We start from the raw sequence: 13,420 nt of genomic DNA on the forward strand, positions 1-13,420 counted from the left end.
ATTTAAACATTGTGAGACGGATTGCCAATGGTAAGGTAAACGTTATGTGCAGACACATAAACAATCATTCCCTCAACACAGACACCCTTGCACTATGGTGCAAGAGTGCCTGCATTGGTGTTAGGCATCTTACTTTAGCGCCAGCACAGGAAGAAACGCCGGGAAGTGCCATATTATTGTAAATATAGTGCATCCCTGCATTTCTCAAATTACGGCGCTTGGCTTTAGCAAATTTGGAGCTAACCCGCTCTCCGCCACTTGCATGTACAAATATGCCCCCTAGTCTACAGAAGGTGACCAGTTAAGCCTCAATTAGTGGATGTTGCCCTTCTAGGTAACAAAGCAAAAACAAGACACAATTGTCTTAAAGACTTTAATGACTTAATGCTGTTCATGTCATAAAAGATAAAAGTTGGAGACACCACACTAGCATCTGGGTGTACCCTGGCCTAAATGGCACTCAAACTGCATGAGGTTGAAATCCTAAAACTTACCCTATGAATCGATGTGATACATTAAGAGAATACTGACACCTTCCTGAACATAAACAATCATTCATGACGTTTTGCTGTTTCTATGTGTGCTGCACAATGCGCCACACATAGAATCAGCAAAAACAAGGAGAAATAACGCATTTCTGCTTTAGTTTGGTCAAGTTAAGACCAGGTTTTCCCTGGCACACATTTTACTAACTCAAGAACTACAGAAGTTGTGCACTTCGCTTGTGCAATTATAATTTCATCCACCTTAATAATAATGTGGTTTTCAGTCTGGGGACCACTGTGGCACTCCTAACTGAATGAGGAATATTGATTACAAAGGATTCATTTGAAGCTGGTGTGTTGCTCTTTTCCTTTCCCTCCTTATGTTGGTAGGTCAGAAAAAGCAGACAGATGAACATTTGGCACTGACTGTGCTTCACCACTGGGAGGAGATCCCACGAGCGGGTTGTAAGCTGATTCCTGAGCACGTGGAGACACGACCCCTACTGAATCCTGACAAGCCAGGCATTGAACAGGTAAGGTCCGAAGAGGGCAAAGGAGGAAGGGGATGTTCCTACTCCACTCTCTCCCTTGTGTTTTATCAGCTGCAACACAATGCATGACTATTGAATATGGGTGATAAAAAAAATTATAAAACGGTGTAATGGGTGACATGCTTGATAATATTTTTTATTCATTTTATCAGTATGTTTTATGAGTCCCCAAAAAGCTGACACAAGTTTCACTCCAAGACAGGCTCTTCTTCAAGGTTTAATAATTAGTTTGTGCACTTATATATACATGTATTGTCACTTTCAGTTGCCCTAATTATCCCACATAAGTGATGCTGATGTCCAATGTCAGCTAAATTACTGACAAGTTGTTTCAGCCCTTCAGACAGAATAACAGGTTTGCATAACTGTCACCCATGTCACCCCTGCCCAAGAAGATGTTACATTTAATTATTTATTCAAATGATAAAGCCACGTCAAAGTGGCGCTTGATGGGGACCAGTTGAGTATTATATGTTGTCCTCTGCTATCATGATGGAATTGAGCTCGCTCTAAGTAACCGTGACTTTTTGTAAGACTTCTGTTAGGTAAAATATCCAGATTGGGTTTTTGTCGTGACATATTACTAGGTTATAGACATGACATTGTTGTTCCTTGTGATCATGAAAGACTATTTGGGTCTAGTGTGAAAACCTGCTGACTGAGAGGCAACTTTCTCTTAATTGTGCACTGATGGGGGCACTGCAAGACAAAGTTGAGTGGTCAGGGCGTCGTGCACCCCACATGTTGGAGAGTAACCTTGCACCAATGTGTACCAAACATGGTCTTTGGTTTTCAGCTTGCACAGAGTATTCTAGGAGGTCCTGCTGTCCTGGTTCTTTCAGGGATTGTAGTAGAACAGTGTGGTCGAGGACTCTGAAGACAGCTGAGCGGTCATGAGACAAGAGGCCTAATTTACAGACCAATAGCATCCCTTCTTGCCTATGTAAGGGCCCAGTTCTATGCTAATGAATGGGCAGCAGCCAGATTACCACTCATCAAGGACATGTTTAGTAGTGTATGGGTTTAGAGCAGTTGAAAGGTAATTATCCTCAATGCCATTGCAATGGCAGTTGTAGGTCAAATATCACCATTCATAATCTCGACTTGCACTTATATCGACTACACAAAATGTACTCCTAAAATAGCATCAACAAAATGTTGGTAGCAGATATTTTATCATTTATGTGAGAGCTGTATAAAATATTTGATACTTTGGTACAACACCTTTTTAAAGTCTATAGGTTCATGGAAAGGCTGTTTGAGCACCCGAATGGCGCTGTTTTTACTTATCTATTGGCCTAGGAATGGTTGTGTAGATTTAGCTAGTGGGGTAAGGATTTTTTTTGTGATGAATTATAGTACAAACCTACTTCAAAGCAATAGCAGATCCTTGAATGGAGAAAAATATTACTGCTTCGGGAGCATCTGAAACACAGGACGCTGTTTAGAGAACAAAAGTGTGGGGGAGTTGTGATTACAACCAGATTACAGGAACCAGGATGTGAGGGGAGAGGGTACAAACATTAATTAGAGCACACTATAAAAAACAACTCGTATCATACACATTTGCACATAACACACATTTACATTGAACTGGAAATATTTACAGCTTGAGATCTACACATATACAGTGATTTCCCCAGAAGCCCAGGATATTGGTCAATTGCTAGAATGAGAACCTACTTCTTCTGTAGGTTATGGGAGAAAATATTAAAGAATAGAGCAGGAGTGTGGATCGACACTGTGTCGAGAGAGCTTTTCTGCTGGATTTTTTTCTTTTTAAAATTTTTTGCTGAACGAGGCTGACAAAAAATAAGTTATTTTTCTTATTAAAAGAGGTAGGAGAGGTCTTTACTGGAGTGAGAGGAAGAAGTTCTTCAATTTGGTAAGTAGGTTAAGGTCAAGTTAGGAAAGGCAAGAAGTGTATTTGATAGGAACAAAGATTATGTTGGCGCTACTTTGTTGTATTTTAGTTATTGCAGAGCAGAGGGCATCTTGTTCGATTATTAGGGAAGAGCAGGGGTAATGTCTTTTCCCTTTGTCCATCATGATTGTGAAGGTCTTGGGAACACCATGTCGACTAGTTTCTCAGTTTATGGCGCATGGTCAACTTTACTTTTTAGTTTGGGTGATATAACTTGCTACTCTTGTTACTTCGAATTGGCACTTTTATAGAGCACAATCTCAGATACAAGGGGGAAAATGTATAGGTTCCGACTGCACGTTATAAAAGGGAAGATGTAGGTGTTATCCTACAACAATCTCTTGGTGTCATCTTTTTTAAGAAGTAGCGCAGACGTTTTTCTGAAGAGCCTGAAGAATGGATGATAGAGTAGTCAGTACAGATTGGAATCTTGAAGGCCACAATCTAGAGTGGGAGGAAGAGTATGAGTGTCAGTCTGACAGTCTATGCAGCTGAGTCAGATTGCAAGCTGGAATGTTATGTGAGGCAAGTGTTTGTGATTAGAGGGCCAACTCTGTCAGTGTGGGAGTCAGACACAGACACATAGAAGTAAAACAAAAATAGTCTGCACGTGTTCTAGAATGAATGCGTGAAGTGGACCTTGGTCAAGAGCTAAGTAGGCTTTGGCCATCAAAATGAATGTCATGGGAGGCACTAAGGTAGTTGCCACCATATCTATGAAAGTTGGGAGTTGGTTTAAGGGCAAATGTATGGAATCATTTATTGTTCTCAATATGCCATTACCTTTTATACGCTGATCATTCATTGGATGGATTAACTATTTCTGTTAATGGATCTTGATGATATATGAACTTGCGCATTGTGAAATTTATTTTCCATGTGGCATAAAACATAGACTAGGTTTCTCATGTCAGATTTTAGAAAAAATAGTGAATAGGCGATAGGATGGTTTGCCCTAAGGTGTGGAAGATGGAAAAGACAGTGGTTTTTGACAACAGACAAAGGAATTGAGCCTCTAGATTGATTTGTGTGTCTGGTTTTGTGGTTGTTAGCAGCACTGAAGAAGTTTAAGAAAATAGGGAAGTTCATATATTTAGAAAAGTAGTACATCTGTCTTGTCAATATGAATCTCGATTGAGTATAAGAGAAATTTGATTGTGTCACCAGTTATTAGTTAAGATTTATCATGTGGCGGATTCTACTATATTTAAAAACTGACAAGTAGCTAAATGGATTCAGGGTTCTTCAGCAACTTGTGATAACCCTTTTTAAGTAAAGGTAATCTGAGACCGATTCACGAATAATTTGCTGTGACTTGTTTTTGGAGTACTCCTGACTTACTATTGAAATCCAGGAGAAAGTGAGGCATCGTCTTGACTTACTACTGAAATTTAGGAGAAAGCCAAGAGCCATAGAAGACTATGTCACACTTACTCGCAGTAAAATCTGTGTGAATTGGACCCTATAGCAGGATTTTCCAAACCTTTTTGTGCATCACCTGAAGTAACGGATTTTGTATTTACTAATACCTTATCTAGTTTATAACAAACCTCAGGCACATTGCAGATATAATTTACTACTATTCTCAATACTGTATTTATTTCTTTGGAAAAGCTACTCATTTTGTTGTCTATACTCCACTTGTGAACTTCACTTGAGTCCCCACAAATCCTGACAAAGAATACCTCTTATCTTGTCCGCACTCATTTAATCCAATTGAATAATTTCTCTTTGGTGAAACAACAACATTTATGGTGTGATATCTTAACATGTTTCTATAATTTTTGTAATATGGTGATGACAATCTAAGATTCTCTTACATGTCAATGCAGAGAAGCACCATTGATGAATGATGCAAGCCTTGTGTCTCCTTGTTTACGTCTGTACACAGGGCCGTCTGGAAATGTGGGTGGACATGTTTCCAATGGATATGCCAGCTCCAGGACCGGCCATCGACATCTCACCCAGGAAGCCAAAGAGGTACTTAGAAGTCTGGGGTGTCCAACGAAAATATAGGGGGTAGAAGTCAGTCAACCTTCAACTAATTCTGACCCTAAACCCATCACTTGACCATACCGAAACACTTCACTAAGTTTGGTCCAATCCTTCCATCAGACGTGTCTCCTAGGGTATCTTATAGCATGTATGAGACATGCTAAGGTTTTTGTTTAAAGCAAAGAAGAAAAGTGGAAAATATACATCCTAGATTGTAGCAAGCCCATTGAATCTGAACTGACTTACTCTAGGTTTCAGTTTGGATAGTGAATAAAACTACAGCGCATTCCTTAGAATCCAAAGAGTTCTGCTTGAACACATTCCCTCCCCACAAACTTTCAACACCTAAGGGGAGTGTGGTAGTGTGGTATAGGGTAGATCAACCCTTACAGAGATTTTAACTCATGACTGTAGCCTCTCAACCAGATATTAACATATTTCACCAAGTCACAAAATTAGGCACTTACAAATGTTCTGCCACACTACATTTAAAGTAATGAACATAATGCAAAAAAATCTCTTAGAAATCCTTCCAGTGCATGCTGGTTCTACCAGAAAGATCAAGGCCTGGTTGGTGGCAAATGGTTACCCTTAATGGCTGTCTTTGCAATGTTGTAGAATCTCTTTCGGATCCCATGTGGTGACTTTTGATGGGCATGCTGTCACTGTATGTATCACTTATAGAAATGGAGACCTTCCTTGCTCATTCTTAGGGATGAGCCTTCTGCTATTAGCACGCATAACAGACACCTTATCAGATGAATATCTTTTGTTGAGGCCTGTTGCTAAGATAGCCCAAATTATCCGACAAAGTACATGTACCAGTAGTTCTCATTACAGGTTACATGCTACTCTTTTATGTGATATTACCAAAACGGAATCTTTTCTGGAGGTATCTCTAATCACACAATATGAATATTTCTTCAGTCGCACATCATGGTCTCGCAGGCTTTCAGAACTCCACCTTAAAGCTTTCTCTTCTGCAACACCAGTTTCTTCAAGAAGATGTTCCTAGAAGTGGTTTACTTGTACATGTGTCCTGCTCAAATTACATTCCAAGTATACCTTTCGGTACATTCTGAGCAATATTTGGAACATGTATGTGGCTAATAGGAGCCAAATATTTTACAAAATTAACTAACCCATCAGTTCAGGCAACCTAATACTATTTTGTACCTAAATATTAAAATTATTCACAATTATGCTTGCTACAATTATGAAATAGAAACAATTGATTCAGAAAGTATGCAGTAATTGTGTGAATGTTTGGTATAGAATTTTGTGTCTAAACCAAAATGTTCACCTGTTATTTTTAATACTAGTCTGTCATTTTCAGATGGACATTCTAGGCAACATTATAAAACATGCCATTAAAAATTAGTTTTTAAATACCTTAGCTTTTGTCTTAATCCTGTTGGATGGTGCATGGATTGGTTCACTTGGTTGACTGTCCACACATCATAATCTGCTCAGAAAACAGTAATGGCACTAAGCACATTGAAGCCTGCTCCCTCTAATTAATGGAGAGAATCAGAGAGATGATGATGAATTGGGTCCCTCATTTGGGTGATGGATGCCAAAACTAAATTGTCTACCATTCTTCATTATTCTGTGACCTGTAAGAAAATATTGAGTTAAGAAAATCCTTCATAAATATTAAGACTGGAATAGCATTTATTTTCCAAAACCATCTGAAGAAATAGAGACTTTTGTAACAAAAACCTTTTGTGTACATTCATATTGTCGACCGAGATTTAAGCTTATCTTTAAAGACCCCTCTTTTCCATATAAACAATGTCTAATTTTTATGTTCCACCTATGTTGAATAATTACATTGTAAACTTGTTTCCAGTGTTCACATGCATTTAAAAAGTAATGTGCTAAATTTTTAAAAATAAGAACTTTTTATGTATGGTGCACTGACAAAAAGGAAGCAGAGATTTAGTTAGAACTATGCGTGAAACAGCATATCCTGTACACAATCTGCTAACTAGTGTTAACTGAATGTATATTTCTCATGCATCTAAAATCATGGCTGCCATTTTTTATGTCAAGGAAAATCAGGCCTACTGGATCCCATTCTGAGATGTTTTTCAGTTTTTTGCATGTTTCCCAAATCCCTTTACATTAGCATTTTATCTGATTGGTGAATTGTTTATGCTTAAAGAATTTAAACTACAAACTGAACAGTAGGCTGGAAGAATTGATCACCCCTCATTTTATTGGTGTCCAACACATGTGGTTCATCGACCCTCTCTTCACAATAGAGTTATTTAGAATAGGAGAGCCAAATGTTGCTTTGTAAGGGCAAGATCCGTGCAAGACTTTTTTCAGAATCGGCTATGTAAATTACTACATTTCAGTCAACTGTATGTAAATATTTCACTTGTGAATATTGTGAAAATCTGGCATTGCCCTGCCTTTCATTTGCCAGTATTAAATAACCCTAATTTTGAAGATGCTATTAAACAACCTTCCCATAAAGGCATAAGCATCTAGCACAAAACTGAGATCCCGGGGGAGAATGTAAGAATGAGGTGTCAAGGACAGAGCATGAATGTATGCATCAATTATGCAAGATTTATGAATGCCACATCATAATTGGAATATTAGTAGGTGGGGGTCGTTAGGGAATGGAAAATCATTGTCCAAATTATGTCAACACCAATCGTTTGACAAACATTCTGTCAACACTTAAAGGCATCCTGGCCTTTCTGAGGGGTGAGACTTGATGTGTAAATAGAAATGCTTTGTTTGGTTCTTCAGTGCTCTGTTTCAGATTAGATAGTCATTCTGTATAAGAACCATAACTAGTAGAGACATCTACAGTCCAATATTATGATTCTACGTGTATATTGTTCATGTACAAAGCCATGAGGACACTGCAGAGTTACCTAATAGAATTAGGCGTTTCTCCATAATACGTCCCTCTGGTTATCAATGAAAACAAAAGCAGTGGTAGAACAATTTGCCTGGAGGAAAGAATCAAGGTGCTGACATAGATTATATAGCATGTATTTCCTGCTACTCACAAACCTTCTTATAGGGGCAGACGGAACGTGTGCTAAAAAAATAACGCAAATTAAAACTAAACAAAATCCCAAATCAATTTTTCATGGGCACACCATAACCTGTAAGTAAACTGTAGGCCATACCGGTCCCTCCTTTCATTCTCCCTTCTCTTCCCTCCTCCAGCTACACCTTCCTTTATTCTTCCCAATTACATACACAGCAGTCGCTCAGGTGCTACAACAAGCAAGCACAGAGTTGGATGACATACTTGATTGTACTGCACCAATGATTCCCTCTCAGGAAGTGCCCACTTAATAGGGTGACCTCACAGGAAGTGCTCAAGTCATGGGAAGTGTTCACTCCATAGGGTCCTGATGAAATTTGATTGCTAAATCCCATGAGTAGGATTATTGGTTAAGCTTTCAGCTTGTCAACAACTAATGTGCGTTTAAAGAGGTTCCTGTGATTCCTCTGTACTAATGGTCAAGTAAACAATTGGTGTTAACTCTGACTGGCGTTCTTGGGTCAATGAAATGTTGTTTTTTTTTAAATACACTTTATTGACATTTCCATGAAGAGTGAAATAACAAGCGTCCTTCTTCAGGTTGACTAAATCCCTCCATCGTGTAACAAACCATGCAAAATGCAAAGCAGCCACCCTAGGATAATTCACCGACCTCCCACACCATGTGCAGGGTAGATTAAGCTCCTGTGAGGACCAACACACTATGAAGGCCGCTTCCATCCTGTCCGGTTTTTCAGACAGTAACTTAACAAGAACACCCCCTCAACATCCTATATGCCCCCACCCCAGCGCTTGAACTAGAGAGGGCGCCAGTATCCGAAAGAAAGCATAAGAAAACACCATGGGTCGTTATTCTCCCGGGTGCGGTGAGGGAAGGAACAGAAGGAGAAGGCCGTCCCGCGGGTCCCACGGCAAACAGTCATGGGAACACCACCAGGCTGGTAGGTGCAGAAATGGAGGGACCGGGCAAAGGCCAGGATCACTATAGCTCAACACGATGGGCGGAGGGCAGTGAAGTGGCCCCTGATTGGGGAAATCCTCCAATAAGACATCCCAAGCCCAGGACACCTCCAATGGGCACTGCTCTTTTGTTGGCTTCCCGCAAGAGCATTGCACTCTCATAATCCGCCCACCGTATCAACTCTGCTCTCCACTTGGAAAAAAGTGGGCCCTTGGCACTTTTCCAATTAAGCGTGACCTGCCGCTATGCCAGAATTAAGGAAAGAAATGCAAATTTAATATCAACCTTATGCTTAGCAGGTCACGGGAAGAACCCCAACAGGCATGTCACGGGATTGAGGGTAATGTTTGTTCAGTAACCTCATTGATGAGCACCACCACATCCACCCAAAAATCCACCAGGTGGCGGCAGCTCCACACCATATTAAGCATATCTGCCACCACCAACCCACACATGGGGCACCCAGAGGCAGTCCCGGATAGTACTTGGTTATCCAACTGAGGGTAAGATATGCTCTGTGTAGATATAAAAACTGATCAGCCTGAACTGAGCATTATGAGACACCCGGGGGACTCAAGCCAGTATCTTCACCCAGTCAACGTCCGATATTGAGGTGCCAGTATCAGCCGCCCAAACGTCCCGTAAACTGTGGAGGGGTGTGTACATGTACACGCAGAATGCAGGATATAATGCAGTTATCACCTTATGCCTGCTGGAAGAGTTGCAAATGGTATGGCACCAGTGTGTCATGGTAGGCTCAGACTGCCCACACCGCCATGTCCACCACAGAAGCTCTGTGACAGTCCCAAAAAACAGGAAATTACTCACAGCCACGTCATAAGACATCTGTAAATCCTTGAAGTTCTGCAAGAGTCCGGCATCATAAAAATCCTACACAGTCTCCGGCCCGAGGGCCACCCACTCGTCCAACCTACAAGATGCATCCCCTCCCCCCGGATGAATCGGGGCAACCAGCGGAGGGGAATACCAGGGGAGTAGAGAGTACCCTCTACCGCCCTCTACAAGGAGCACACCCAGCAATGTTTAGCAACTGCTTGCACGCTACCAGACTCTGTCCCAAGTGTTCGAGGCTAAAACAAAAGGTGCGACAGCCATTGGAGCACCAGTGTCCCCCTCTTCTCCAGAGTGTCACCCCGCATGGTATCAGCAATCCATCTATTGACCCATTGCAATTGAGATGCCAAGTAACAGACCTCAAAGTTGGGAGCTGCCAGCCCCCACATCAAGAACCGGGCGTTGTAGTTTCGGAACAGCCACACAGCGCAAACCAGAGCCTCAAATGACGTCTATGAGCAGCGAGTGCAATTCCCATAACTTGCTTCTAGGAATAGCAATGGGGACGGCGGCAAAGCAATACAACAGCCTGAGCAACGCTATAATTTTGGCAATTGCCACTCGCCCTCCCACAGATATAAAGAGTATTTTACAAAATTGTATCCCTCCCCGGAGTGCCGCAATTGCCCAGCACAGGCTGCACTTCAGCAGGGCAGTTTCCGTCATGTAGAGCTGCACCTCCAAACCCTGAAAGGTGGTGGGCTTTCACTGAAACTCCACATGGGAAAGCGGTGCCTCAGGTGCTAGGCGCAAGAGGAACACACTAGTTTTCTGCCATATAACACAGAAGCCTGAGATCTTTCCAAAGTCATCCAAGAGATGAGAAGCCCCTGGAACATTGACCTGATGGTCCCTATTGAAAAACAGCATTTCATCATCATAAAGGGCAATGTAGTGAACATCCCCCCGGAGCGCGATACCCCCGTAACAGGTGCCTTCCTGGGCCTTGCAGGCCAGGAGCTCCACCGCAATAAGGGCAAGGGACAACCCCGCCACATACCCCACAGGCCGCCGATATCACACCTCCTGTTTAACCCTGGCTGTGGGTTGGAATATAGGAGCCTGGTCCAGGTAATAAAACCACCCCCAAGGCCCATCTTGTGCATCACCGTGTACAAATACTCCCAATCCAAGCTATCAAAAGCTTGTTCAGTATCAACAACATCACTGCAACCTCTCATGGATATCTGAGATGGCAGGCATGCAGTGCCCTCATCCGCCTAATGTTTATTGGCGTATTCTGCTCCAGGATAAAGCCAGGTTGACCGGCATGAATGAGGCAATGCACATGGGGCAGCAACCATGTACGATAATAGAAAAAGGCTAGCACACCTTCTCTTTATTTATTTAATAATATGTTTTGCCTGTTGCTGTTAATAAAGTTTCTCCATTTTTTTACCTGATTCTGCGTGCAATGCTCGTCTTGTGCCTGCCAAGCACGCGTACAACTAATTAAACAGGTCAGGTTTAAATATCCTGAACACGAGCGTGCACTGCTATTGATGCGATATACTGCCAAATTATTTAAACTTTTTCGTTTTTTAACACCAACAATTTTTAATTCAATCAATTGGTGAGTAACATCGCTTTTAACTCAAATGCTTTCAATACATCTGTATCACTCCAAAAATATATTCACAATATAACATTTTTTTGTAATACACAAAACAAAACTTTCGTGGAAATTATACATGTGTTAATCACGATCAATGAACTTCATTGCTTGATGTTCACCCAATGCAGCAACCATGTAGCCAGTACCCTTCTCAGGACCTTATAGTCAACGTTAAACATTGACATGGGCTTTGTAAGATGCCAGCGTCTTAGGCGGCCACTCCACTTTGAGGAGAGGGACTATCAGCACCTCCTTCATAGTGGATAGCAAAACCCGGTCAACCCTCGCCCTCCTGTAAACTTCTCCCAGCCAGGGCACCAATTGAGCAACAAAGGTGTCATAAAACTCCACCAGGAACCCATACAATCCTGCCACCTTACCCCTGACAATGGCTTTAATCGCAGCCACAACCTCCTCTAATGACATGCCTACTCCAAACACCTACGCTGCATCCAGTGAAAGGGCCGTCAAGGGCACAGGGTCCAAGAATGGGCATAGGCCTCAGGCAGCCGGCGATCATACAAAGTAGCATAATATATCTGGAACAGCCCATTACTAATGGCTGGATCATAGACTTGGGCTTCAACTCCATCAAATAACTACAATATCTGTGATCCCCATTTAGTGGGATTCACCAATCAGGTCAATAATGCCCCAGCCTTATTCCACTCCTCATGCAATCATATAAGCTCTGTCATCAATGAAATGAAGATGCTGCTCCGGGACTCCCAACTTTTCCTTCTCTAGGAGCAGAGCATCGTGCACGGAGGAATCAGTGTGCAAGCTCCTGTGCCCGTAGTTCACCCTGTAAGGCCCACGTGAGTGAGCCAGTGTTCCCTAACCACCGTCTTAAAAGCCTCGCATTCCACCAAAATAGAGTCAGTAGATCCCATGTTCACTGCGAAGTAACAGTGTATTTCCTCCCCAACGGCCTCACGAAACACCTGACCCTCCAGATTCTCACATTTAAACCTCCAACTGTGGATAAATGAGTGAAGGGATGCCCAAGCAACAGAAATTAGAAGCGGGTTGTGATCGGATGACTATTTGAGTATGGACTGTTGGGATGCAAAGAAACGCATCAAGGCGTACTTGTAAATCATGAAGATGTGAATGAAATAAGTTGTCACGGGTAATGGGATGAGACGTCCACCAGGTATCAACCAATTCCCAGTGGCTGAGCCAGTCGGAGAGCTTTCTGGCTGTTCGCAATACTGGGGAATCCCGTAAGGGCAGATGCGACCTGTTGAAAGCAGGGTTAGCTACACAGTTGAAGTCACTACCAATAAGTACAGAGGTAATCATATAAGGAGCCCAGGCAAAGGAGACCATATCTAGGAATTCGGGCTGGTCAGTGTTAGTAGCATAAATATTGATTAGCGTAAGAGGTTTACCCCCCATTCTGCCGCTAAGCACAACATAGCAACCTTCCTTATCTACCCTCTCCTCCAAAATCTGAAACAGCGCTCCTGGTCTAACCAAAAAAAGGATCCCCTCTAGCAAAGGATGAGTAAGTGGTGTAAGTTTAGTGACTGTGCCAGCGTTTCTGAAAAGCCACCCCCTTCGATGCTGTCAAATGTGTCTCCTGAGAAAGGACACATGGACCGCCCATCTTTTCAGGTATGCCTGCACCTTGTAGGCGCTTAGTCTTTCTGTTAAGCTTCCTAACATTCCAAGATAGTACGTTGCATCGAGAGGATATACCTCCCATCAGATGAAAGCAACCATATGAGACGCACCCCTGCAGAGGGCCCACCTCACAGTACATGCAGGAAGCTCTCTGGATTCAAGAAACAACACCTGCTCCCACCCCAGGACAGTAAGGCAACAGTCTCCCCACCCAAAAAAATGCAATGATAAACAGAACTAAGAAACCGTGTGTGAATCACACAGTGAACTAAGAAAGGGTGGTGGTTGACTCGGAGATAACGAGGCCCTCAGGCTAGAGCATGCCAATCAAGCCTGTATGATCAGCTAAAGAAACAGTTCAAACACCA

At 42.2% G+C, this 13,420-nt stretch overlaps 1 protein-coding gene across 11 annotated transcripts in view; it reads left to right on the forward strand.

Annotated features, from left to right (window-relative positions):
* OTOF (otoferlin) overlaps window positions 1-13,420 on the forward strand; it is a 1,069,570-nt gene that overhangs the window by 976,141 nt on the left and 80,009 nt on the right. For all 11 annotated transcript variants that reach the window (XM_085613159.1, XM_085613153.1, XM_085613156.1 and 8 more), the window contains 2 exons: window positions 876-1,018; window positions 4,852-4,940. In XM_085613159.1, coding sequence (XP_085469285.1) covers window positions 876-1,018; window positions 4,852-4,940 — 232 coding nt within the window. The remainder of the gene's footprint in view (window positions 1-875; window positions 1,019-4,851; window positions 4,941-13,420) is intronic.

The sequence above is a fragment of the Triturus cristatus genome, chromosome 6, assembly GCF_964204655.1.
Source record: "Triturus cristatus chromosome 6, aTriCri1.1, whole genome shotgun sequence".
Classification (NCBI taxonomy): domain Eukaryota; kingdom Metazoa; phylum Chordata; class Amphibia; order Caudata; family Salamandridae; genus Triturus; species Triturus cristatus.